We start from the raw sequence: 27,711 nt of genomic DNA, 5'->3' as shown, positions 1-27,711 counted from the left end.
ATACTGTAATTTCTCATGAAATGCACTAGGTGACAGCAGATCTCATTATATCCTCAAAGGTTTGTGCAAAAGTCGGGGCACCCTGAGAGTTTCAAAGTGTCAGATTCTTTTTACAAGCTCAGACCTCTACCAGCTCATTGGTCCTGAAGCATGTGTCAACAATTGTCATTAGGGAGTGCCAGCTGGTGCCAATTTGAGGGTTTCTTAAATACGGCGACTCCACAAACCTTGTACAAACACTCAGCAACCATGGGTTCCTCTAAGAAGCTGTGTAAGACAGAAAACATGAAAGTAATTGATGCCCACAATGCCGGGGAGGGCTACAAGAAGATAGCAAAGCGTTTTCAGCTTGCAGTTTCCACAGTGTGAGGCATAATTAAGAGATGGCAGGTGAGGGGAACTGTGGAGGTCAAGAAGAGATCTGGAAGACCAAGGAAACTCTCGGAGAGAACAGCTCGTAGTCTGGTCAGAAAGGTAAACCAAAACCCACATTTGACTTCAAAAGACCTCCAGGAAGATTTAGCAGACTCAGGAGTGGTGGTGCACCCTTCCACTGTGCGCCGATACTTGCACAAACAAGACCTTCATGGAAGAGTCTGTAGAAAAAAACCTTATCTACGACCTCATCATAAAATACAACGTCAAAAATATGCAACAGAACATCTACAGAAGCCTGATGACTTTTGGAAACAAGTGCTGTGGACTGATGAAGTTAAAATAGAACTCTTTGGCCACAAGAAGCAAAGGTATGTTTGGAGAAAAAAAGGAGCAGCATTTCATGAAAAGAACACCTTGCCAACTGTTAAATATGGGGGTGGATCCATCATGCTTTGGGGTTGTGTTGCAGCCAGTGGGACAGGAAACATTGCTCGGGTGGAGGGAAGAATGGATTCAATTAAATACCAGCAAATTCTGGAGGCAAATATCACAGCATCTGTAAAAAAGCTAAAGCTGAAAAGAGGATGGCTTCTACAACAGGATAATGATCCTAAACATACCTCCAAATCCACCATGGACTACTTCAAGAAACGCAAGCTGAAGGTTTTGGAATGGCCTTCACAGTCTCCAGACTTAAACATTATCGAAAATCTGTGGGTAGATCTTAAAAGAGCTGTGCATGCAAGATGTCCTAGGAATATTGCAGAACTGGAAGCCTTTTGCAAGGAAGAATGGGGAAAAATCCCAAATAATAGAATCCAGAGACTTGCTGTTGGCTATAAGAAGTGTTTACAAGCTGTGATATCTGCCAGAGGGGGTGTTACTGATGCTGTAGGGTGCCCCGACTTTTGCACATGCCAAAATTATGTTTTTCATTTTTGTAATTTTGTTCAATTTATAAAATAAAATGTAACTATGCATTAATGTTTCCTGACAATATTGTCTTTTTTCCCCATATACCAGAGAGACAGTAAATATGAATATAACTTTTTAAATATATAAAATATGCTGTTTTTAAAGGGGTGCCCTGACTTTCGCACAGAACTGTGCTTTTCTTACAGTTTTTCTCGAATGTCAGGACACATTTCAGGAAACTGCCCTCCATTTTCTCTAAACTCTAAACACAAAACACTTTTCTCAAGCTAGCTCCACAAAAACTCGCAGTCTCTTTACAAAACGAAACTCTCACTCCAAAACCCAAACTTTCACCACAAAACTGTTGCTCCTATGGCCAAAACCAAACTTTGACAACAAAATGGTCCTCACAGCTTGCAAAAATGTAAACACTATTGGATATCTATCACACACTTCAATAAAAATTGAAAACACAATGTTCAGGGTGTGATGTTCTCAGTACCCCATCATTTGTATAGTAATCACATCTGTATAGTAATCAATAGTAAGTCACAGATTATTTTTAGGGGAACCTCATTTATTGACAACCTGTACAAACATACTTTTTCCAAAACAAATTTCAAAAGAGAACAAAAGCATACATGGGGATACATGTCACAAATTCTTACAGTAAAGAGGTTCTATGGGGTCTGTGGGGGGGCCTGTGCAGGGGCCTGTGGGGGGGCCTGTGCGGGGGCCTGTGGGGGGGGCTGTGCGGGGGACTGTGCACGGGCCTGCGCATCACGTCGTCGGGTGGGGTCAGGCCACAGGACCTCGTCCACATCGCAGGCTATGTTTTCCCTCGCCAGGCAGCGGGGGAAGAAAGCTCTGGCATGCCGGACCCAGCCTGAGTAATCCCCCACATCATCACAGGCCAGGTCCATGGCCCTGAGGAGGTTCTCTCTACTATATGGTTGCCGGTCATACACCTTCCACCGCCATGATGAGAAGAACTCCTCTATGGGGTTGAGGAAAGGTGAGTAGGGTGGCAGACATACATTGAGGAATTGTTGGTGTATATTGAACCACTCTCTTATCTGGTTGGTGCGGTGAAAACTGACGTTGTCCCAGATGATGACATAGATGGGAGGAGGCTGTGCTGGAACCAGATTCTGCTGCTCACGGTCAATCAGGATGTCCCGTAGGTCTCCCAGGAATGTGAGGAGACGCTGGGTGTTGAAGGACCCAAGGAGAGCCTGCCTGTGGAGAAGCCCTTCTGAGGTCATGGCTGCACATAGGGTGATATTCCCCCCACGTTGGCCAGGAACGTCCACAATTGCTCTTTGGCCAATTATGTTACGGCCTCTCCTCCGTCTCTTGGTGAGGTTGAAGCCAGCCTCATCCAGGAAGATGTATTCATGTTGTCTCATCATGGCGTCCAACCCCAAGATTCTCTGTGGAAATGAATAGAGTATGGGTAGTGTCACAGAAGGAGTACTACAGTACACTGTGGGCTACTGTGCAGTACAGTGAGCTTGTACACCCACTGTACTGTGAACAATCAACATTGTATACCCGTATGTATACTTACTTGCACATACTGGAAACGTAGCTCTTTGATTCTGTCCGAGTTACGCTCAAAGGGAACTCTATAAGCTTGCTTCATGCGTAGCTTCTGGCGACGGAGGACTCTGTCTATGGTGGCCAAACTGACTCTGTCAATACCTCCAAAATTTATGTTGTCAGCTATGACTCTCTCCTTTATTTCCCTGAGTCTGATGATGTTGTTTTCCCGGACCATGTCCACAATGAGGATCTCTTGCTGTGCTGTAAATAGGGGAGCCCTTCCACCATGATGTGGCAATCTTTCAACCCTATAGAAACAAATATGCTTTCACTCTTCAAAAAAAGACTTACAATCTACAATACAAACATCAATGGAAATGTCCAGTCTCCCAAAGCAAACGTAATGTGGTGAAACCAATTTAGATTGTGGGCTACAAACATTTAGACAAAGTAACTACAGTACATACCTGTTGTGTTGTCTGAATGCCCGAATTATGGTGGACACTGAGAACCTGCTGAGGTTGGGTTGGACTCTTAGTCCAGCTTCTCTCAGTGACATTCCATGGACAATGACATGGTCAATGACAGTAGCTCGCATTTCATCTGTGATGATTGTACGTGGTTGTCTTGCTCTTCCTCCTTGCACTCCTCCTCTCCCTCCTCGCCCTCCTTGGCCTGCTCCTCGCCCTCCTCTGACACGAACTCCGCCTCTGTACATTCTGTTGCCGTTTGGCACCTTCAGCAAACTGTGCATTCTAAACTGGCCTATATAGGTGTTGTCACATCATTGGCAGGTGTCTTCAATTTTGAGTCGTTGTGCATTCTCAAGCGGCCAATATGGATGGTGTCACATGTGTCTTCAATTTTGAGTCACAGTGTTTAAGCAATGACACCCGTGCTTTCATTGTGTTCAACTTTTGATGTCTGAGTCTACCATTTTGCATTGTGTGAGCAAAAGTGTGTTTTAGCAAGTGTGAAAGTGTTTAGCATAAGTGTGAATGTGTTTAGAGCAGTGCAAATGTGTTTAGAGTTCTGCAACATGTGTTTTGGCAAATGCAAATGTGTTCAGAGTTTTGTGAAATTGGAGATTGAGGTGAAATGTGTTTATAGTTAAGCCAACTAGAGGCCAGATTTATTAAAGTGTTTAGGCAACTGGTCATTGTGCTCAGAGATCTAGAAATTGTGCTTTAGCAATCGAGAAAAACTGTAATTGAAAGTGTGCCAAAGTGTCAAATAAAAAAAATCCACAGTGCTTCTAACACCAACAAGGGCAACGTGTGGCTCAGGGGCCACATGTGGCCTTTAGTCTAATTTTGTGCGGACCCAAAGTAACTCTACAAAATAACATAAACCACAGCAACACAAAATTACACAAAATGACTCTAAAAATTTAAAAAAAGACAACAAAATGTCACAAAATGATGACAAAAATCAGCCAATCAACCCACTCCAAAGACAGACGAAATCACAAAAAAAAAACAGAAATACACAAAATGACACAAAAATAAGTTTAAACTAGACAAGACCTGTATTTTCAAGGCGAATGCGTATTTGGCAATTAACAATTGGCAAAAATAACAACCTGTATCTGGATTTGTTGACAATTTATATAATGCAGGAAAAACAAAAGACTGACCATGACCTTGAATATGACCTTGAGCGAAGGTCAAAGCACACAAAACGACTACAAAAATAACAGAAAAATACACAAAATAGTCCGTCAGCGCACGTTTCTCAAAGATCCTCTGGAATTTATCACGACTGTACTTGGTCCGCGTTATAAATATCATTACTTTGATGGGATTAAAATCAAACCAGCACTCACTAGAAATGATCTAAGCCAACATCAAAGCACACACTGTACACACTTGGATGAAGCTGATTTTGATCAAGGACTTCTATGTACTTAGTGTTTTAATCAGAGAACATTGATCTGACTCTCTTCCAGCAGCCCAGTTTTTATGTATAAGTGGGGTCAAGTTAAACGTTTTATTTTATGAAGTGCATTGTTGGAATGTCAGTGCTAAATAAATATTTTCATATTTTAATTGATTATTCTTTAAAACATGAATATTCATTCATACAATTGCTATGCTTCATTTATAGTGAGGATAGTATTGGTACACATTCAGAGCCATAAATGCAATGGTACTAATAATTTGCAAATTAACTTCTTTCGGTGTTTCAGTTTTTGGCAAGAATTTTAATTTGGGTGCATCCCTAGTATTCAAGGTGCAGAATAGAACACACTGGTAGTTTGGTTCATCTGCTATGCAGGATTCTTTGGCCACGAGCACTAACCAGTAACTACTAATGGAAAAAGTGCTGAATCACTGCATGCCATTTGTATTTTTATAATGGAATTACATTAAAGCAATAATTGGAAATTCTGTGATATGTGTCTTAATGGTTCTTTGTATTTAACACAAGGATTAATTCCACTATGTTTGTTATATTTTCTATCTCTCCAGGATGAACTTGATGAAGTAGTGAAGACCTGGAATTCTCACCCAATTCGTGCACAATCAACACATGATTTGGTTACAGGACGACCAGCCATTATGTATTTATACCCAGAAATGCATAATGCTGAAGACTGACTGAAGCCGGTTTGTGTGGAGGAGATCACTGTTTGTTTGGAGGAATGTACTCCAAACAAACAGTTTCCATGTGATGACAGTGTTTGAACTTTGCTGCCTCTTGGTGTCAGAAAATGAATGGGATGCTCCAGCTGATGCTTATGCTGCATGTGATTTGTACATCCAGTTAAGAGAAAAAATGATGCAGACTGTGTAAAATATACAACTATAGTTCTCACACATTGGAGACTATAAAATAAAAATTTATACTTTGTGGTCAGCCAGTGTCTGTAAAAAGACGCATTAATAGGGAACCTACATTATTTGATAATAAAAACTTAATCTTGATTTGCATTGCTGCTGTTATGGTCAATTATTATATTCATCATCATATTGTCAAATGTATGTTCATGTGTACAATTTGTCATGTTTTAATACATGACGACTCCATTACTCTTTACACTTTTGAACAGCTGAATCATGATTAAACAGTACAGATCGTATTATTCTCAGTGCAGCACAGTCTCTGCCAAGGCCAGAATCTCTGCTCGCATGCAGCACACACTATCATGGAGATAAGGGTGGCGCCACATCTTCCTCATAACATATACATCTTCATCATCCTCAAATCTTTCCACTATTGGGCATCTGACTCTCCCCTCCTCCTTACCCCAGAGTGGAACTTTGCTCTTATCTGTATAAAAAGCTTAAGCTTTGAAACTGTTGGGAAGGGCGCGGCACTTCCTTCGGACGTCCGCCTGGACGGACGCTAATTTTGTTTCACTTTGTTCCATTTTGTATCTTTTTTCTTAGTTTAGAATAAACATTTTTTATATAAAATCATCAATGCTTCTCCTGGACTCCATCATTCAACCAGAGCAATAAATCATGTCTCCAAATGAGGTCAACCGTAAATTCAGCCGTAACAATTGGCGTCGACGAACTGAATCCATCTTCTGCTCTGTGGGGCATCGACCGTGGACCAGCACTGGGTCGACACACTTGAAGCCCCGGGGCTGGCCCGCGGTGGTCCGCCCTCGGACAGAGACTGGAGCACGAACCATCGGTTGAACCTCAAACACCAATTCGGACTAAGGTAAAGCTGCCTTTATAAACATATATATATAAATTTTCATTTACATATATATTCGCTCTGTGTTGATTTTTTTTGGAACCAGTCAAGCATTGTATTGATTTTCAGCTTTGAGCTTTGATTTTGATCCTCAGCTGTTCTGTGTTTTGACAGTGAATAGCCATGAGAAGGGCTCAAATGGTTGAGGTTCTATGCCTTTTAATGCTGTAGGTTCTCTCTGGTTTTCTTCGGGCTCGGATATTTTGTTTAGGCATAAAATACGGCTGGTCATTATTTACTTTGGTTTTGTTCGGACACCCACAGCCTGTGAGGTCCTGACCATAGATAGACGGGCAACCAAAGTTTCCAAAACATCCCAGCGGTGCCATGATCTGAGTTCACCTCTGTACCGAAAGCAAAATAGATTAAAACCCCAAATCTAACCTAAATTGTGTTTCTGTGAATCAAACAGATGAACAACCCAATAAACAAATAATATATGCATACGCATATACAATCTTGGTATGATGTGAACTCAGATCATGCTTTCAGGCGAGTTTTACTTTTTTTTTTTATCTTTGTTTTTATTTTGTTTAAACGTGGAATCAGATTTCTCCCTTTGGCTTGGCTTTAATGCTTTCATTTGGACGAGTGTCAGCTTTTGACTTCTGTGCACTTTGGTTTTTTTCTCTCGCAGAGAGAGTCTCTCTCAAACACACACACACACACAAGAGAGAGAAAGGGAGAGAAAGACAGAGAGCCGGCTTTGGTTTTTTTTGTTTTTTTTTTTTCTTCTCTTTCACAGACACACACACACACACACACACACACACACACACACACACACACACACACACACACACACACACACACACACACGAGAGAGAGAGAGGGAAGTGCGCGCACGCACACACACAGGCACGCGCACGCACAGAGAGCCAAACGCACCCACGCACAGAGAGAGAGAGGGAAGCACGGGCGCACGCACAGTGCACGCGCACGCAAAGAGAGAGAGAGAACCACACCCATGAGAGAAACGCACACACACTCAAACAAGAGAGAGGTGGCGCCCCTCACTGGCCAGTTTAGTGCACTACACACTTGTGACACAACATTGTGATTTCTCACTTCTCCCCTGCCTACAGAATAGTGCCATTACACACATTATACACTATTTTTATTTTTATTTTAAATTTTATTTTTGATTTCATGTTTGATGGGTTCACTCTAAAATGAATATGAGCAACACACACTCAAACACACACACAGATGAATACAGTATTTCATTTTATTTTATTTTAATATTACTGTTATCATCATTATCATTTTTTATTATGTCAATGTTAGTTTCTGTTGGCTTTGCGGTTGCCCCTGAAGAAACGACATCTTCAATGAAAGAATGAAATCACCTTCAACTCTTACGCTAATGAAATGTCAACATCATTCAAAGGACCAAGCATCAGAAGGAAAAGGACAATCAAAGGTCGGTGACCTTTCAGGACTCAAGGACTCAACTCCCATTCAGCAAAGCAATGCTGAAATAACTCGCTCAGTCCCAAGTCAACTCTTCATCGTCTATGGAATGGGCCGCATGCCCCATCATCAAAGACTGAGAACCTGTGGGCGTCGGAGTGGACACTCCCCCACCAATGAGTTGCGAGTTAAACGCCACGACTACTGCCTGAACGATGGGCAGCAACTGCAGACTGGTCACACGTCTGATGGAATATCTTCACCAAAAAAGACACTGTTTCAAAAGCCACAAGGATACCAAGCCACAAGAAGTCCACCACAGCCTTTGGTGGTAGTGCTAAATCACTTTAGCCTTGAACTTTGGCATGGAGGGGGACAACTAGCAAATAGCCAACAAGCTTCTCCTTCGCACAATACTAACCCCTCTATCTTCTGACTGTGCACTAGATTATTTTGTTTTCATTTATTCTCTCACACGCAAACAGACCAGACATACAGTCACACACCCACATTCATAACTATGAGAAACACAGGACCACCAGAACTTCACACAGAACCCTTCTGTTTGCCACATGAGACTATGTGTGCCCATCATTTATCTTTGCTCATTTATTTACACTGCTTTTGCCTTTATGAGAAAAGAACAAACAAAGGGGAAGAAAATAGTGTTACTGATAAGGTTGTTTTTGTTTGCTTTTCTTTCATTTTATACTCTTGCTGAGGGGAGGCCCCCCCACAATGCAAGATATAGTTACATCCGCTGAAGAAAGAGCCCTCTGTTGCCTCAGCTTTTAGAGCTGAAGTTTTAATTTTTATTGGCCATGATTTTTTTGAGCTCACACGTTTTTCTCCTTTGTTATTTCTGAACGATTCTTCTTTTTCTCTTTTGTTTTTACTCAATTTCAAGAAAAAATGGACAAGTTTACGACACCATTTAACGCAACACCACACAAAGTTTTGTGTAAAACTGGAAACCAAGTCATTGTGGAATCACCAACTGGAGCTTGTTATCGCCAGAACACAACACATGTAAAAAAATATGAAACGAAGGAGACCAAAGAAGAAAATGCATTGACTGAAAATGAGGAAAGTGAAGCAGATAAAAATGTTGATGTTTATGTAGCCTATGTGGTCTTATTGATCGATTTCATCAAAATCCTGTGGCCTTGATTAAAAAAAAGGTGTATTTGGTTTTATGTTTTATTTTGAAATGTTTTATCTGAAGACTTTTATTTTGGCGGTGACTCTACTTCCTGTGAGTTTGCGGGTTCTACCTCAGTTCTGTGAGGAAGCAGTCAGGAGGTAAGCAGCTGTATCAGCTCCCCTGGTTGAAATGTTAGTTTTCAACAAATACTTTATTTAGGTTATATTTAAACATTGTTTATACTTTATAAGGCCTTTGCCATCATTTATGTTAGTAGTTTATGGGTGAAATTGCGTTTTTTAATGTTAGTACAGCACTTAGAAAAGTTTCCTGTTAGCACGTGTATGTAAGCTCACTAGTGCAGTCTCACATGTCTGTGGCACCTCTTCCTTTGGTTTTTTTTGCAGATTTCTGTGGGATGTGAAATGTGGAGTGGCTGTACTGATGTTATTTTGTTTCACACAGGTGTGTAGATAATATATTGTACACTACATGTGTTATTTATTTTATTTTGATTCATGTGATGTGTATCTTTTGTGAATTATTCATTGTTCGTGCAAAAATGTTGCTAGGATGGGAGGAATTTATTTGTAAATTATTCAACCGTGTTTTTGGCAAATTGATAAATTAGTAAAAATCTCAGTTCTGTGAGGAAGCAGTCAGGAGATTTCTGTGGGATGTGAAATGTGGAGTGGCTGTACTGATGTTATTTTGTTTCACACAGTAAATCACCTTCCGGAATGGCAAACCCCTGTGTGTGGCTCAGCTCATTAATTCATTCAACACAACGCAGAAGGATTTTAGTCGACTAGTGCAGACAAACCGGTTACAGTAGTGCCGTGACCCGGATTCACATCGCTCAGCCCTTTATCGTGGTTCTTGGAGCAGTGGATCAATGCCAGCTTGGTCACCGGAGGTTGCTGTCATCACGTCGAGAGTCCGGGGGTTTGGTTTTTTTTTTAGAAACACACAGCTGAAATATCATCAGATCAGTTTTGCTTAAAGGTTCAACCTTCCCTTTTGTGAACTACCAAACACTTGAAAGCAAAATGACATTTATTGTGGATGAAGGGGAAAGACAAAAAGTTCCCACAGAGGTATCTTCTTTTGGTAGGGGTAGAGGTAGACCCAGAGTTGAGTTACTACAAACTCCAGTGAGAGGTGCAAATAATGTGAATTCATCTGCATTTTGTTCTACCCGCATACTTGAGAATGTATCTGTTAATACAAGTCTACATGAAGGTGTATTGGGTGCGAGTGCTGTAACAGACTCGAACTTGAACACATTGATTACTCACATTGCTCAGCAAGTAGGACAGACCATAAAAGAGCAATTAAGAAGTGAAATGGGACAAGGCCTGAATGACACACCAACTCAGGGCTGTGCAGGGCAGTCGTCCAGTGAACCCACTTACTTAAATCTGTCCGGTGCAAAGTTTGTTTTGCAGCCAGATGTGAGGGAGCCTCCTACTTTCAGAGGAGATGGTTCGGATAAGAATACAGTGTGTGAGTGGCGAGAGATGATGCAAGTGTATTTACAGAAACGAGCCATACCCATTAATGAACAATACTCTGAGATAATGTCTAAGTTAATAGGAAAAGCTAAAGATGTTGTCAGGATAACTTTGCGAAGCAGCCCAGCACTGAAACCCCAGGAAGATCCACACATAATATATGACATTCTCAGGCAGCACTTCAGTGATGCAACATATTCATGCATGCCCATGGCCGATTTTTACAGCACGGTTCCAGTACCAGGTGAGGCTCCTGTTGAGTACTGGTTGCGGCTAAATAAAGCTGTAGATGTCGCTGAGGAGGGTTTGAAAAGACTGGGGAGGAGTATGACTGATCCGTGTCATGAAGCAGCCATGATGTTCGTGAAGTACTGCCCTGATCCCACGCTCTCTGCCGTTTTCAGATTTAAAGCTGCAGACAAATGGACTGCTAGTGAGGTACAGGAGCCTATTAACTGTTATCACACAGAGAGAAAAGAGCTCACCCTTTCTAAATCCAAACGCTCTCAGTCCGTAACAGTTCATGTCCAAACACCTGAGTCCAGTCCACCTGAAGCTATAAGTAATGCAGCAGAGCCAGCTAAAGGTAACAAGAGTTTGAAGTCCTCCTGTAACGATGAGTGTCTGAAGATGATGATGAGCCTTTTTGATCGTGCACTGTCCCAGAACAACAATGCAGTGTTTGACACAGTGAAGCCTGATCACTTTCAGAGACGCTCCTGCAGAGTTTGTCAGTCCGTCGATCATTCTACTCTCGCACATTGCAGACAAAAGCGCTTGTGTTTAGCGTGTTTCCAGCCTAATCACATTAAGAAGGACTGCCCCAATGCTAAGTCCAATCAACAACCAGGTACATCTTCTCAGCGGAGTACCCAGCCATCAAACTAGCTGGCCCACATTGGAGGGGGGGATGTGTGGGCAGCGAAGATGATACCCTCGATTGTGAACTGCAACAACACTATGTCAAAGCATGTGCTGTGGCGCCGGCTGGTGCTAAAGTAATAATGCAAAATACTCAAAGAGTGGGCCCCTATGATGAACTGTTTTACACCTCAGTTAAAGTCAACACACTGGAAGTTAAGGGAATGTTGGATTCAGGATCAATGGCATGCACTCTTAGTGAAAAAGCAGAGACGGAGATGCTGAGCAAATTGGTACTTTCAGATCCTATTCCTTTGAATCGTGAGATCGTACTAGTGGGATGTGGTGGAACACTGAGTAAACCGAAATGCATGTATGAGGTTGAAATGAAGTTGTATGAGCAAAGCTGCATTGTACCTGTTCTGGTAGTCCCTGGACAGCGGGATGATTTGATAATAGGAAGCAATGTTATCAGATATTTGATGCGCCAACTCAAAGTGACCAATGATTATGTGCGTCTTGTTTCCAGTGGCAGCCTTTCTCCAGAGTGTGAGCAGTTTTACGACCTCATGGCGAACTCTACCCTGTGTGAAGGAGAGGAGCTATTAGACAAGATTGGGACAGTCAAACTGCAGCAATCTGTCACATTGTTGGCCAGGCAGGAGCATTTGGTCTGGGGTAAGCTACCGAAAAATGCACCCGTGTCGCCAGGCAGTACAGTTATAGTCGAGCCCACCACATCGAAGTCAATGCCACGTAACATCATGGTTGGTCGTATAGTCACGCCATTGTGGGGCGATCGGTGGGTACCTATGAAAGTAATCAACGTGTCTGAGAGACCCATTACACTAAAGAGAAACGTTAAGCTCGCAGATGTATCTTCATGCGTCGCCGTTGAGGAGTTCGAAATCTCCCAGGGGTCATGTGACTTTGAAAAACACATTAAATCAGAGATATGTGGCAATCGCACCTCAGATTTAAAAGAAAAATTGAGATCTGTGGGGCTTTCTGATATTGACATTGATCAGTGCCATGTAGGCCAGAATGGTAGAGAAAAACTAGTCTCCCTGCTCGAGAAATATAATGACATCTTTTCTAAACATTCTCTAGATTGCGGTGAAGTTAAAGATTTTGTGCATCGGATCAGACTAACAGATGAAAGGCCGTTTCGTTTGCCCTATCGGCGCGTCCCACCTGCACATTATCAGAAACTGCGACAAGTACTATCTGAAATGGAAGAGCAGGATCTCATAAGGAAATCTGTCAGTGAGTATGCGTCCCCGCTTGTACTTGTTTGGAAAAAGGATGGAAATCTGAGATTATGTACAGATTTTCAGTGGTTAAATGCCAGGACAGTTAAAGATGCTCATCCGCTCCCACATCAATCTGACTGTCTAGCTGCTTTAGGCGGAAATGCCTACTTCAGCACAATGGATTTGACCTCCGGATTTTATAACATTCCGATGGCAGAAGCGGAAAAAAAATATACTGCGATGGGATTATACGAGTATAACCGTATGCCTCAAGGTCTCTGTAACAGCCCCGCATCTTTTATGAGAATGATGCTCAGTGTTTTTGGCGATTTGAACTTTAGTAACCTCCTATGTTACCTTGATGACGTATTAGTCTTTGCGCCGACAGAGCAAGAGGCATTAGAGAGGTTAGCAATTGTGTTCCAGCGGTTGAGGTTACACAATCTAAAGTTGAGTCCTAAAAAGTGTCATCTGATGAGGTCATCAGTTAAGTTTTTGGGTCATATAATCAACAAAGTAGAGGTCATCTCCAAGATGACAAAGGCCGATCTCATGGAAGATGACGGGTGTACGCCCTCAGTGAAAAGATTAAAATCATTTCTGGGCATGGTACTATATTATCAACATTTCATCCCGAGCTGTTCCAGTTTAGCCAAGCCATTGTTTGCCCTTACATCCGGTCAGAAGAGACGTGGTAGGGTCAAGCAGAACTCCAATCCAGGCTCTTTTAGGAAGCTGAAGCCATCTGATTGGACAGAGGAGTGTGAGGTCTCATTGTCCAAACTTAAAGACAGTCTTTTAAACTGTGTTGTACTCTCACACCCAGATTTTACTCACCCTCTTATTCTGTCCATTGATGCCTCGTTAGATGGGCTCGGTGCTGTGTTGTCACAGGTCCTCCCAGGTGAAAAGAAAGCCCGTCCCATTGCATTCGCAAGCAAAACTCTAAGCACTTCTCAAAAGAAACATCCTGCTCACCGCTTAGAATTTTTAGCCCTAAAATGGAGTGTGTGCGAAAAGTTTAGTCACTGGTTGAGAGGCAATTTATTTACCGTATGGACTGATAACAATCCTCTGATCTACATCATGACAAAACCTAAACTAGACGCGTGCGAACAGCGTTGGGTGTCCAAGCTAGCACCTTATACGTTCGATCTAAAACACATTCCAGGGACTAAAAATATTGTTGCGGACGCGTTGAGTAGGGATCCATTCGCTAAAACTGTGAGTCAGAGACTGGTAACTGAGCAGTATGATAGGCTTTTGGTAGAGGCCGAGGACGTTGCTCCAGACAGAATCCAAGACACATTCCGCCTTAAAGCCCAGAGCCACAAAGTAAAAAGAGTCACAACCCCTCCGTTAAGCCCCACTTGTAATGCTGATGTCGGTGCATTATTGGAAACTCACAGTGAATGGGAGGTTGGAGCAGAGACGAGAGCAGTGAAGTTCATTCAGGCCGTTCAGGATCTGTTGCCTCCAGGGCAGGACCCACTCCCTGTATTCACTCTGGCGGAGTTGCAGCGCAGTCAGGAAAATTACACTACTATTTCGTTACTTATGCCCTTCATTAGTCGGAAAAAACGTCCTTCTAGACGAGAGAGAGCAGTGTTCGATCCAAAAGCCATGGTCTTGTTAAAACAATTTGAGAGACTTAAATTGCAAAATGGAGTTCTTTACAGAATCACAAGAGATCCAATCAGCAAACACAAAAGACAGCAGTTTGTCCTTCCCGAAAGTTTGAAAGAGAAAGCGCTGTATGCCATTCATGATATAGCAGGGCACCAAGGGCAAGCAAGGACTATGCATCTCGCTAGACAAAGGTTTTTCTGGCCTAAGATGGACAATGACATAAAAGAGTATGTGAAGTGCTGCCAAACCGGCTACACTTACACGCCAACACCACAAGAGGGCACTCAGGATCAGGAAAAACAAATAGCAATCAGACCTCAGAGGGCTACAAAGACACCAGAGAGGTTCCGTGATTTTGTGGTGAAATAAACAATGCCATATGAGATGGTAATATGGACTTTTAAAAAAAACAAATAAATAAATAAAAAAGAAGGGGCAAGGAGAATGTTAAAGGTTCATGGTTGTAAGAAACACTGCGTGTCTGTTGTGAGGCTGCTTAAAGAATATGTTAAAGTAAACTCTGATTCCAAGGAAAAGGGGGATGTTATGTATTGGTTCTGATGATGTGATGACGTATGAGGAAGTGATGTTTAAGAGGTGGAACCAAAAGGAGCCACATGTTGTTAATGGTTGATTGTGCCCGGTGGAATAAAGAAACCAACCGAGACAGTGCTTGGTGTATTGATTTAATTCAGAGTGCACGACCTAATGAAGTAGTAAGGTGAGCACACAACACTTACCTTTTGTTCTTCCATTAAGAGAACACATTCCTCTGGAACCCCGCGCTCACGCAGAAAATCCAAAAATGTGGTCATTTTCACTCTTTTTCTTCCTCCAGCCACCCAGAAACACGATGCCTGTCTCCACCTGTGTTTTGTGTGGGAGGAGCTTGCAGGCTTCCCAAAAAAAAAAAAAAAGAGAAAAAAAAGAAAATATGACTAAAAAAAAAATCAAGTAACAGAAAATAATAATAATAATAATAATAATAATAATAAATAATAATAATAATAAAGAAAAAAAAAAGACTAAAAAAATGAATAAATCAAGACTAAAAAAAATTTAAAAAATAACTCTTTTTTTTCTTTCACTACTGGCTCTGTTTTTTGTTTTTTTGGGGTTTTTTTAGTGGCCCTAATCCTCTTCCGTAATATGGAGAGATGCCTCAGACTGTTTAAAATGACTGATAATTAAACAAAATAACAAAAATGCATAAAATAACACACACAAAAAAGGACTATAAAACACACAAAACAAGAATAAAAACACACAAAATGACAACTAAAACCCAAACCAACAACATAATCACAAAAAAATTACTCCAAAAACACACAAAATGTGCATTATAACTCAGCCAAATTTGAACAAATCAAAATGCAAACTGTGAGCTGCTCAAAAAAAAAAAAAAACATTTCAAACAAATAATTAAAAATAGTAATACAAAATAATTAAATAACAATGATAGTCAAATACTATTGAGACGCCATCATAGGATGCATGCTTGTGTTCTTGTGTTGAATACAGATGGTCAGCTCTGACACCCACACATCCCGACTCGACCCTCTGTCCAGCTCGGTTCCCTCTGACAAATCCATCCTCACACCCATGTTTGACAGCACGGTTTAACGTCATCATTAGACTTTGGTTAATGTGGATGAAGCAGTGCGATGGAGATGCCCAATAAAGTTTAAAGTTCTAGAGGCCAGAGATGGGCACTGACATCTTGGATAAAACAAAGACAAATCAAGATCCATTCCAAACAAAACATGATAACAATATATTATCAGATAAACTTACAAGACGGCTGTAGAAAGAACTTAACAATCGGACAATTTAAAATTTGTTTGATCTAAACCTGATGTTTCAATTGCCAAATTTATTGAGATTTAGTTTATCCTGTTTAATCATCTTTCCCTAACCAAATGTCATTAGAGGCTATTACACCTTGTGAAATCATGCCATACATGTTTAAAGGAGCATAGGGCAAGATTTGAGAAAAAATAAACATTCATTTTTAGGTTTTTTTAATGCTAATGGGGGGTGAAGCGCTCTAAACCAAAGAGAATGAGCCCACACATATTTCTACCTATTGCTTTGAAAAGATTGAGTGATACATTTTGAACAGCTTTTCGGAGTCTGATTTTCTCGCCCAGTTCTATATATATTTACAAACTTTTACACCATAAGTCCTTTAATAAATCAGCTGCACAGCAGAAAATGAAAATAAAATGTGTGTTCACCTTTTAGCTGTCAAAACAGCCAAAAAAAAAACACCCATGAAGAAATTTATATCCTTGCAACTTTTTTATATATTTCACAGCCAAGCCTGCCTTGTCTTTCATAAGCCGTGAGTAGCAGCTCATCTTTGAACAGATCAGAATTTTAACCGTTGTCTCTTTTCTCTGTCCCTGAGTCCTCCTCAAGTCCTCTGGATAGTTCTCCTCCTGCATTAGCATCGTTGCTACAGGTGCTGCTACTCGCTATGCTAAATGCTGCTGTGCTGCTGCTCTCCACGATTTCTACAGAAACAGTCTTGGACTTCTGAACCTCAGGCTTAGATTCACTTCTTAGCTTAAAAAACCTCTTTAAATCCAACTACTTTTTTCATTTTCATTATTTATCTCACTTTTCTCATATTTAGCTCATTTTCCTACATTTACCACAACATTTAACCACATATATAGAGGTAAAAAAAAAAAAAAAAGCATTAAATCTAAATATTTAAATCTAAATGGTATATGTTATATCTAAATGGTAAATCTATATCTAAATGTTAAATCTAAATCTAAATGTTATATGTTATATCTAAATGTTAAATCTAAGTCTAAATGTTAAATTTTATGTATAAATGTTAAATGTTAAATCTAAATGTTAATCTAAATGTTATATATCATCTAAATGCTTAATCTTATATCTAAATGTTAAATGTTAAATCTAAATGTTAAATGTTAAATCTAAATGTTAAATCTACATCTAAATGTTAAATGTTAAATGTTGAACTTAAATGTTTCGCACATATGCTAATTGACCCCGCCCCTTGTAACCTCAACCAATACACAAGCAGAGACACACACAGCCGATCCCACCCACCTCTTCACCCTTCACCGATGCCTGCCTGGGTGATTATGGCTGGTTCTCTACATGTGGCGGAGATCGAGCGCAGGTGGAGGAGCTGCCCTTCACCACAACAGTGCAACACAGTTATTAAAACGTATTTTAATGCTGTGTGTTAATTTGATGTAAAATGCTGAGATCTCATGGTTTATATTTGGTTACGGTAGCTGAATAGATAAAGAGGTTCGCTTGTAAGTGTGAAGTCCTGGGATCGAGCCCACCATCGGAAAGTTGTAAAAATGTTCATTCTGCACCCTCCAGAGACGTCGTCTCAACTTCAGGCTATCACGTCATTTCAAAGTTGGTCTGCTCAGCAGACGTATTCCAGACATCCAAAAAAAGTGACGCATAGCGGACTCGAACCAAAGACCTTCTGCTTTCAAGCACAGTACCTTACTGATGTAGACTCCGTAACCACATGTAATTCAGGGGATCTGAGCATGTCACATCAAACTTCAAAAAAAATACATTTAACACATTTTTAAAACTGTGTTGCACTGTTGTGGTGAAGGGCAGCTCCTCCACCTGCTTTGTTCTTGGTTTCTTGTGTGTTTTTGTGTTGATTTGTGACTCTTTAATGTCATTTTGTGTATATTTGTTGACGATTTGTGTGTTTTTGTTATTATTTTGTATGTTCCTACAGACAATAAATAAATAAAAATATCCCTTTAAATAAGACGCCCTCTGCTGGACTTCAAAGTAAAGTCAGTTCTCAAGCGGTTGCTAAGGAGACAACACAACAGACGCTGTTGTGTTGAAAGTGGCTTCGAAATTCTATAAGTTAACAGACTACACTGTGAGGTCTATGTTTCTTTGTTTTATTAAAATATTCACACAAGCTACAGCTTATCTTTTAGTTGATGTTACCGTGTTTTTCTGGCGGAATGACTTATGCTTTAAACGGAGTTCAGATCGGACCAGGAAACAGGACCATGACCAGGACCAGGCAGGGCCGCCAGGACTGCTACTTCTACCAAATGTATTCTTCATGCTTTGGTTTATTATATGATGATGAATTATTATGATTAGTAACATTATGTTGTTAGCTTCATCCACTCGTTTAATTTATATAGTTTTATAATGCTTTCCTTAAGTCTTAATGCACGATTTATTAGAAGTGTGCTAATATATCGATTATTAGATTAATAGCGATTCGACACATGACGATAACGATTATTAAATCTTCAAAAATCAGTGTTTATTTTTTATTTTTGTATTTTATTTTTTACTGAATGAGCTTTTGTGTTGGTTCAGATTGAATGAGCTGAACAAGCTAATATTTTAGTTATATAAATATATATATATATATATATATATATTTGTAATATGATTACTGTTGGATTTGGTGATTTGATATAAATAAAATAAATAAACAATTAACTTGTTTGGTTACTTTAATTAATGGTACATAACCAACACATATACCTTGTTTAAAAGTCAATCATAATAATTGTTGAATCTAATCGTGAGGTCCCTTAAATGGCACAAACCCACTACTTATTTCAACATGATGTGGATTTTATTAAAAAAAATGTATTATTTCTCTATTTATTTATTTTATGTATTTATTTATTTATGTCCATCCAAATTCTGACCCACTTGTTCCTCCAAAAACAGTATTAAACAATTAGTAACTGATGTTTTTACATGTATTTTTAATCAATCATCCAGTAATTTTATTTCCCTATTGTTAAACATGAGCTGATATATTTGTTTGCTGGCTTGCATTAAGGGTTTTACATCTCCTGAGTCTTTTTTTTTTAAATTATTATTCCTAAGTTGTTTCATTAACATTTAAACATCAAGTAACTATGATTGATCAATCATTTCCCTTTATTATTTGTTTTTTTTTTTTTTTGTAAATTCATATTTAAAAATGTATTTATTTATGCATTTGTTAATTTATTTTGATCAATCTCCCATATTTTCATCCGACTCTGCCTGTGGCTCCTGCTCTGGTTCGGGGTCTAGCTCAGGTTCTTGGTCATGATCTGGTTCGGGGTCTAGCTCAGGTTCGGGGTCTAGCTCAGGTTCTTGGTCTAGCTCAGGTGCTTGGTCATGATCTGGTTCAGGGTCTAGCTCAGGTTCTTGGTCTAGCTCAGATTCTTGGTCATGATCTGGTTCGGGGTCTAGCTCAGGTTCGGGGTCTCGCTCAGGTTCTTGGTCATGATCTGGTTCAGGGTCGAGCTCAGGTTCTTGGTCTAGCTCAGGTGCTTGGTCATGATCTGGTTCGGGGTCTAGCTCAGGTTCTTGGTCTACTTCAGGACTTAAAATTGACTGGTTACGCTGGGTTCTGAACCTGGTAAACCTGGAGACTGGTGCTTCCCAATGTCCACCTGAAAACCACTCATCTTCTTCTTCAAATGAAATCAATGAATTGTCAAGGGGATTTGCAACAGGTACAAGTTGGGGAGTGTTCTGTTTTACAGATGTGATTCGAGCGGGTAAGTACCCACAAGGTAACAGGAGATCTCTGTGTAGTGTTCTGATGGGACCATCTTGGTGTTCAGGCCTAACTGTGTAAACTGGAAGAGTGCCTCTCTTTAAAACAATATACACATCAGGTTCCCATCTGTCAGCCAACTTGTGTTTTCCCCTTACTCGAACATTTCTCACCAAAACTCGGTCTCCATCAGTTAACTCTGAGGCTGTTACCTGACGATCAAATCTGGTTTTATTTCGGTGCATGACCTTCTCTGAGTTTTGTGTAGCAAGCTTATAGCTCTCCTCCAGATGGTTTTTAAGCTGTTCAACATACTTTGAGTGCGAAGGCTGTTGCTTCTGTTGGACTGGTAAACCGAAAGCCAAATCAACAGGGAGACTAGGTTGACGTCCATACATCAGCTCATAAGGAGAAAACCCTGTGACATCATTGCGTGTGCAATTGTATGCATGCACGATAGGCTTTACAAAGTCTTTCCAATGAGCCTTATCTTGATTTTGTAATGTTCCTAGCATGTTCAGAAGAGTTCGGTTGAACCTCTCAACCGGATTACCCCGAGGATGGTATGGAGTAGTTCTGATTTTGTTCATGCCAATCACGGCACAGAGTTCTTTTATTGTTCGAGACTCAAAATCTGGTCCTTGGTCACTATGGAGTTTCTCTGGAACCCCATAGTGAACAAAAAAAATTTCCCACAGGCATTTTGCAACTGTTTTTGCTTTTTGATTTGGAATTGGTATTGCAACAGCGTATTTTGTGAAATGATCAGTCATTACTAAAATATTTTTTATTCCACTTCGATCAGGCTCCAAAGACAAAAAATTAATACAGATGAGCTCTAAGGGCCTGGAAGTCCGGATGTTTACAAGAGGGGCTGCTTTTTCCGGTGGCAATTTCCTCTTGACACATCTTTCACACATTTTTATCTTGTTGCATACAGCAGCTGTCAATCTAGGCCAATAAAATCGGGAGCGCACAAGGTCCAAAGTTCTCTCGATACCAAAGTGCTCCATCTGGTCATGCAGGTGGAATAAAACTTCATCCCTACATTCTTCTGGTAGTACCAGCTGGTAGGATGACTCCCCTCCAATCTGTCGTCTTCGTACAAGAACATTATTTTGGAGCTCCAGACGTGGTAGTTCTCTTAGGAGTAATGGCAATTCAGGAAGTTCTTCTCTCAAAGTAGTTGGAGGCGTTTTCCCCCTCTCGAGTTGAGCTATCACATGTTGAATAATGAGATCGGCACGCTGTTTAGTGGCAATCACATCATGACAGAGAGCTGGAATAATAGGTGAAGCGAACTGCGAATCATTCATAAAGCTGTCAGGAAGACCGGTTGACGATATGGCAAAGGTTTGAACAAGGGTGCAAATTTGATCTGGGACTGCACAGCTATAAATTAGTTGCCGGTCACAGATTGCCTGCACAGTTTGCTCATCCGCGGCAATGGTTGGTCCTAAACCATTAAGATGATGTTCGGCAAATCTGAGAATTATTTCACGTTCCTTCTGTGACATAGCATCATCATACAACCCACCATGTGGCCTACGGGAAAGAGCATCAGCATCCGAATTTAACCTGCCAGCCCTATAGACAATGCCAAAGGAAAAAGTAGACAGGGCCGAAAAGCCATCTATAGCTAGTTGCATCCAACTTAGCGGATGTCAGCAGGTATGTTAGGGGGTTGCTGTCAGTTACTACCATAAATTGAGTGCCATAAAGGTAGTCATTGAATTTTTCTGTAAGCCCATTTTAAAGCAAGAAACTCAAGTTTGTGAGCTGAATATCTGGACTCACTAGCTGAAAGGCCTCTGCTAGCATAGGCAATAACTCTCTTTTTGTCATGGTCCTCCTGGTACAGCACTGCCCCAAGGCCGGTGGAACTAGCATCAGTGTGTAGAATGTAAGGCTTGAGGGGATTAGCAAAAGCAAGGACGGGCGCTGAGGTGAGTTTGTCTACAATGGCCTTAAAAGCTTGATGACATTCAGGGGTCCAACGCCCTCCAAAGGCCTCCTTTGGGTTAAAATACTGTTTTAGCTTTGGTGTAATTGACTTATTCTTTTTCTGTGATGGGGATATCCAGCAGTGAGATCGTTCAAAGGTTTAACAATGGAAGAATAGCCTTGCACAAATCTTCTATAATAGCCAGCAAACCCTAGAAAGGACCGTAGCTCTTTGAGTGTCTTGGGTTCTGGCCAGGACGTAAGGGTTGAAATCTTCTCCGGGTCTGTCTCCACGCCACTCCGGGACACAATATGTCCAAGGTATCGAACAGATGTTTGGCAGAAAACACACTTCTCTGAAGAAAGCTTTAATTCATAGTTTTTCAACCGCTGTAAAACCTTCATTAACCTTTTTTCATGCTCTTCCAAGGTAGCGGCAAAAACGATTAAGTCGTCAATAAAGACGAGGGCTTCATTGAGGTTAAGTTCTCCCATACATTTTTCCATGAGCCTTTGAAAGGTGCTTGGGGCATTTGTCACATCTTGCGGCATCCTATTAAACTCCCAAAAACCCCAGTGGACAAACAAATGCTGTCTTACTTTTATCAGACTCTTCCATCTGGATTTGATAGTAGCCGGACTTGAGGTCCAACACTGAAAACCACTCAGAACCGGAAAGTGCCGTAAAAGTATCCTCCAATTTAGGTAGGGCATATGCATCTTTTATGGTTTGCGCATTTAATTTCCGGTAGTCAATGCACAGTCGCACGCTGCCGTTTTTCTTACGGACCACCACTATCGGAGAGGCGAAAGGAGATTCAGATTCACGTATCACTCCAGACTCTAATAACTCTTGTAGATGGCTGCGAACTGCATCAATGTCCTGAGGGTGTATGGGACGTGGTCTCTGCTTGAATGCTGTTGGATCTGTTAGTTTGATTTGATGTTTAACTTTGTCAGTACATCCAAAATCTAGATCATTTTTTGCAAAAACCTCAGGGATACTGTCTAGCATACTTGTGATACGCTGCTTCCATTCAGGAGACATAGGGGACACTCCAAACTTGTACTTTAACTTGTTATCAGTGGATGGAGAAGAGCATGCAGTCTGTTCTTTGGAAAGGATAGTTTGCACGGCACTTATTTCGGCAATGGCAACTTTTGGGGAGAATCACCACAACATGGTCGGATTCATTTGTTATTACAACAAGCAGATGACACGGATGGTTTGGAGGAAAATCCACAAGGCATGATTTAACAAGCAACCCACCAGGCAGCGAAAATGAAGATGGGTGTTCAATTAACACCATTTTCTCACCCGCCAGAAAAGGAGCAATCACCAACCCCTCCACAACAATGGTTTGCCCAGCAGGGATGGTCAAAGGCTGGCATTCATTCTTGAGGACACTGTGATGGTCATTAGTTCTTTGTTTGTGTCTGAGTTGAAGGATCTTTAATACTGCTTTATAGCCAGATAGAACAGGTTGAAAATCAGAAGTTTGGTTTTCACTATATCTGGCATAGACGGTGTCAAGAGAATTTGTGCCAATCAAAACCATGGATTGAGTTTTCACATCGGGAACTACTAATGCAAGAGTTTGGACATTAAGGGATTTTCCAAGGAAATCAGCTGGAAATGTACTGTTGAGCTCAATGTATCCTAAATATGGCACCATCTGCCCATTGGCTCTTTCAATCTCCAGAATGTCATTTAGGGGTTTTATCTAGTGGTCGGACAAATATGCATTATAGAAAGAATGAGGGATCATGGTTACTTGGGATCCGGAATCATAAAGGCAAGAAAAATCCTCCCATTTGATAGTGATCACACCAGTGCTTCTTGTGCCAATTAGTCCTTTAGGCAGTTCAAAAAATGTATTATGGGGACATTGTTTAGCAGCTTCTACCTTCCCCTCCGTAAAAGCTGCCTTCAGTTTGACACATCTGTTGAGTGTTTACTCTCCCATGCCTGCTGTTTTTGTTTTAACTGATTTCTTTTTTCACTCACAAGAGCAGTATTAGCCAAATTTGCACAGTTGGGCTCAATATGGCCATCCTCCCCACATCTGAAGCAAAACCATGGCTTCGGTTTGTTAGTCCCAGAACTGACTTTTGATTTGTGCTGACGCTGGTGTGAGTCTGGTTGGTGGAAAGCTGTGGGGGGTTTTTTTAATAATGCGGCCATTTGACTTTGTCATTTTTGCATTTGTCTCTTTAAGTCATCAATTGCACTTAAATTTGAGTGTTCACAGGAGCAAGAAGAAGAAGTGCTCTGAGAATGGAGGTTGACGCGTTTTACTGAAGGAAGATGTTTTTTCATAAGTGACTCCTTAGCCAGCTGTCTGTCTTCCTCAGTCCGTAGTTGAAACAATAGGTCTGAGAATAACGGGGGATTATCCTTTTTCTGCTCCAGTTGTAATTTAGAAATAACCATATTGTCCCAACACCCTCGACAGAATTGCTTCAACAGATGTTTATCCATGTCAGCTGCAGGAACACCTCCTCGCTTCACCACAGTGCTCAACGTAAGTTGCAATCTTTGTAAATATGAAGATGGATGCTCTCTGGGGTTTTGAACAGTATTCAGAAACTGGGCAAACAGCTCTTCCCCATCTTCAACAGTTCCATAAGCAGAATCTAACATGTGTAAAAATGCGGCAGGAAGAGCATCCGGGCCAAGATCAGCTGCTGGTGGTAATAAACTCTCTTAAATGTGTCTTGATACATACAATGCGGATAAACTAGGATCAGCTAGAAGCAGTTCAATGTGTGAGCGCCATGCATCAAAGTCAGCCTCATTGCTAGGTTTTGGATTCTTCCCAGAAAATGTGCGAACTCTGAGTGATGAGAGGGATTGCATGTTTAAATCATCTTTCCTCACTATATGCTCTACAACAAGTCTCTGAACTTCAGGGGGATTTATATCATCATTAGTGAAAGGAAAACTCGGGTTAATGTTAGGGAAAGGAATTGGTGCCTGCACTGACCTTCGCTGGCTAGTGCCGGGATAAACTAATGGCTGTGGGTGAGAAACAGGGACACGCGGCTGAGCAACAGATCCAGGCACTGAATGTGCCACTCGTCCCTCACACAAAGACGTACGCCTATCAGCACCATCTTCTTTCCCATTGTCAATGACATCATTGTCATCACTATTGTCATCATTATTGTCGTCTTCATCATCATTATCTCTAATGGAGTCAAAATGATGCGAGATTTGGTCCATCACTCCCTTCAACACTTCTTCAAAACTTTTTCCATCATGGATAGCAATGACTTTTAAATCACTGAGATAGTCTGGTGGAGTACTTCCTTTTGTGGCTGCACACTCATTTGCAAGGGACTTAACGCAAAATGCTATTTTGGGAGCATCTTCTGAACGGTGAGTGTACGGTAACGTCAGTTCTAGACTTTCAAAAGCCGAGCGTTCTTCAAATTCAAGTATCCGGTTTTTGTAGAATCTATTATTGGTATCATTTACCCATAACATGTTCTTAATTTTGACATAATTACTCAGATATGCTTTAATTTCATCATCGAGTTTAGTATTAGTCGCACCCTCAATGAAAACAGAATTTGCAATATTAATGCCAGATTGAACAATTAATTCCATGTTATCTGAGATTATAACAACCAGTTAAACAAAAAAAAAAAACAACACCCAGTCACTCACACAGACTCCTAGCTAGCTCACCAAATGTAACGCTTCTTTAGGCTAGAGGGACTGACTGTGATGGGCTATACAATAAGTATTACCGCCAATCAGAAAGATTCATTTCAGCTAGAGTCTGTGTGTAAATAAAACAGGCAAAATCAGAACTGTTTACAAACCAGTATATATTAGAAATTCAAAGATTATATACAAATATATATATGTAGATATTCAATAATAAATATATATATTAGACATTTGCACAATGGGAACAAAAGAGAAGGAAAAAACAAAACAACTCAGTTCATGTGGTGAGTTGTGGCTCTTCAATTCATAAGAGTCCAAGGTTTAGTTCATGATTTTGTTTCCGTTGGGGTTTTTTTTTTTTTTTTTTAATAGTAGGGGTCCCAAGATCCAGCAGAAAAAAACAGAAGGGTTTGATTCCTACCACGGTTCCTACCATGGTTGAAAAGGGGTAGCTCACCATCTGCTGAGTCGGGTCATGTAGGGGTTTTTTGTAGGCAAATAAAAAACCTGACCTTAATGCAACTTTGATCAGAAGAATTGTGAAGAGTCCCGGATTGTGGCCGGGTTTCCAGATAGCGCTTAGCACCTCTGCGTTGAATCCGACTCAAAGATTGCTTATTCAGCATCCATCCATCAATTCAGTTTGGTACTTTTGTGCCGGTTCACCAGAGGAGTTTAGCATGCTTGCTCCTGGGTAGCCGATCGCCGCAAGTTACAACAACTATGACTTCATTTTGTAGGCGGACACCCCGTCGTGCGGCGGAACGTTTTCACAATAAAAGTAGGTCAAGTAGCATGGGTTACACAGTACTTTTCTTTCTACCCCCCCATTGTTAATTTATTATTATTTCTGACTTGATCTTGTTCAGAAATCCCATCCTGAGAGCAGACAAAACCGTTGAAAGTAAACAACAACTTTTGGTAGAGGAGCACAAAGAATGCAAAAACAAGAATCGCAAGTTTTGCCAGGCAAACAACAGTCACAGAAGGTCAGTGTTTAAATGTTTTTTATTTGTTAGATTTCCTTCTCTGGCTTTTATCTGTGGATTATTCTCTGTGTAGCGATGAAAGCAGTGAGTGCAGTAGTAGTCACCCAACCGTCACCTTTGTGTTGATTTAAAATCCATCACAGATATTTTTAGCCATCTAAATATATTTGTTTCTAAAATGATATGTAGAGGCCTGGGAGCATGGGAGTTTGAGGCTAGATTAGAAGAAAACAGAGTTCAGGATTGGTTATGTAATAACCCACAGACAGGTCAACTATTTTAAAGAAGAGAGTGATGATTAAGGACCATGGATAATCTTTTTTAAATGATAGCTGATAATACACTGCACTTAAATTATTATCTACTGATGATCAACAACTATCTGCACTGTTCATTGTATGTATTATAAACTTTATTACAGTCACTGACTCTTGTTAAATTCAGGGACTTGGTGGAAATGTGTGTGTTTACAGACAATAACATCCCATATCAGGTTGATCAATGGTAAATTAAACTTTTTTAAAAATGCATGAACTGTTATGCTTCATATCAGAAATAGGCAACTGGCGGCCAGGGGGTCACATGCGGTCCTCTGTCTAATGCAATGCGGTCCCCAAAGTAAACGTACGAAATGACAGAAAAATACACAAAACAAAAGCAAGAATACATTAAAAAATACAAATAATTACAACATTGCAGGAAAATACCGTAAAAGACAAGAGAAAAATACAGAAAAGTCTTCAAAAACACAAAACTACAGCAAAAAATGTACAAAACTACAACAGTAAAACACAAAATTACTCAGAAATATACAAAATTACAGAAAATGACAACAAAAGTACAAAAAAAACAAAACAAAAACACAAAAAAAAAATGACTCAGCAAACCCACAGTACTCACAAACAATAGAAATAAATAAAAAATTACTCTATAAAACGCCAAATGACAGCACAAATACACAATATAACTCCAAAAACATAATTTAGAGGAAAAATACACAAAAAGACAACATAAATGCACAAAATTCCTCACACTGAGCAAGACAACAACAAACAGACAGAATGAGAGAAAAAACACAAAGTTACTATAAAAGCCTTTTATTCTTTCCTGTGTTAATGCTCAGATTGCTCATTATTCTTTTTTTTTTTTTTTTAACCTTGTCTGCACATGCTGTCGAAGGTT

At 40.4% G+C, this 27,711-nt stretch overlaps 1 protein-coding gene across 1 annotated transcript; it reads right to left on the bottom strand.

Moving 5' to 3' along the window:
• Window positions 1-1,849: 1,849 nt before the first annotated feature.
• On the bottom strand, window positions 1,850-4,042 carry LOC114472493 (uncharacterized). The gene is made up of 3 exons (XM_028461797.1): window positions 3,306-4,042; window positions 2,864-3,146; window positions 1,850-2,726 (listed from the first exon to the last, which is right to left on the bottom strand). Exons 1-3 carry the CDS (start codon window positions 3,590-3,592, stop codon window positions 1,974-1,976), a joined length of 1,323 nt encoding a protein of 440 aa, XP_028317598.1. The 5' UTR covers window positions 3,593-4,042; the 3' UTR covers window positions 1,850-1,973.
• Between the last annotated feature and the right edge of the window lie 23,669 nt (window positions 4,043-27,711).

Source organism: Gouania willdenowi, chromosome 11, assembly GCF_900634775.1.
Source record: "Gouania willdenowi chromosome 11, fGouWil2.1, whole genome shotgun sequence".
Lineage (NCBI taxonomy): Eukaryota > Metazoa > Chordata > Actinopteri > Blenniiformes > Gobiesocidae > Gouania > Gouania willdenowi.
Note: the sequence above shows the minus strand (reverse complement) of the source record. Positions and strands in the feature narration are given on the sequence as shown.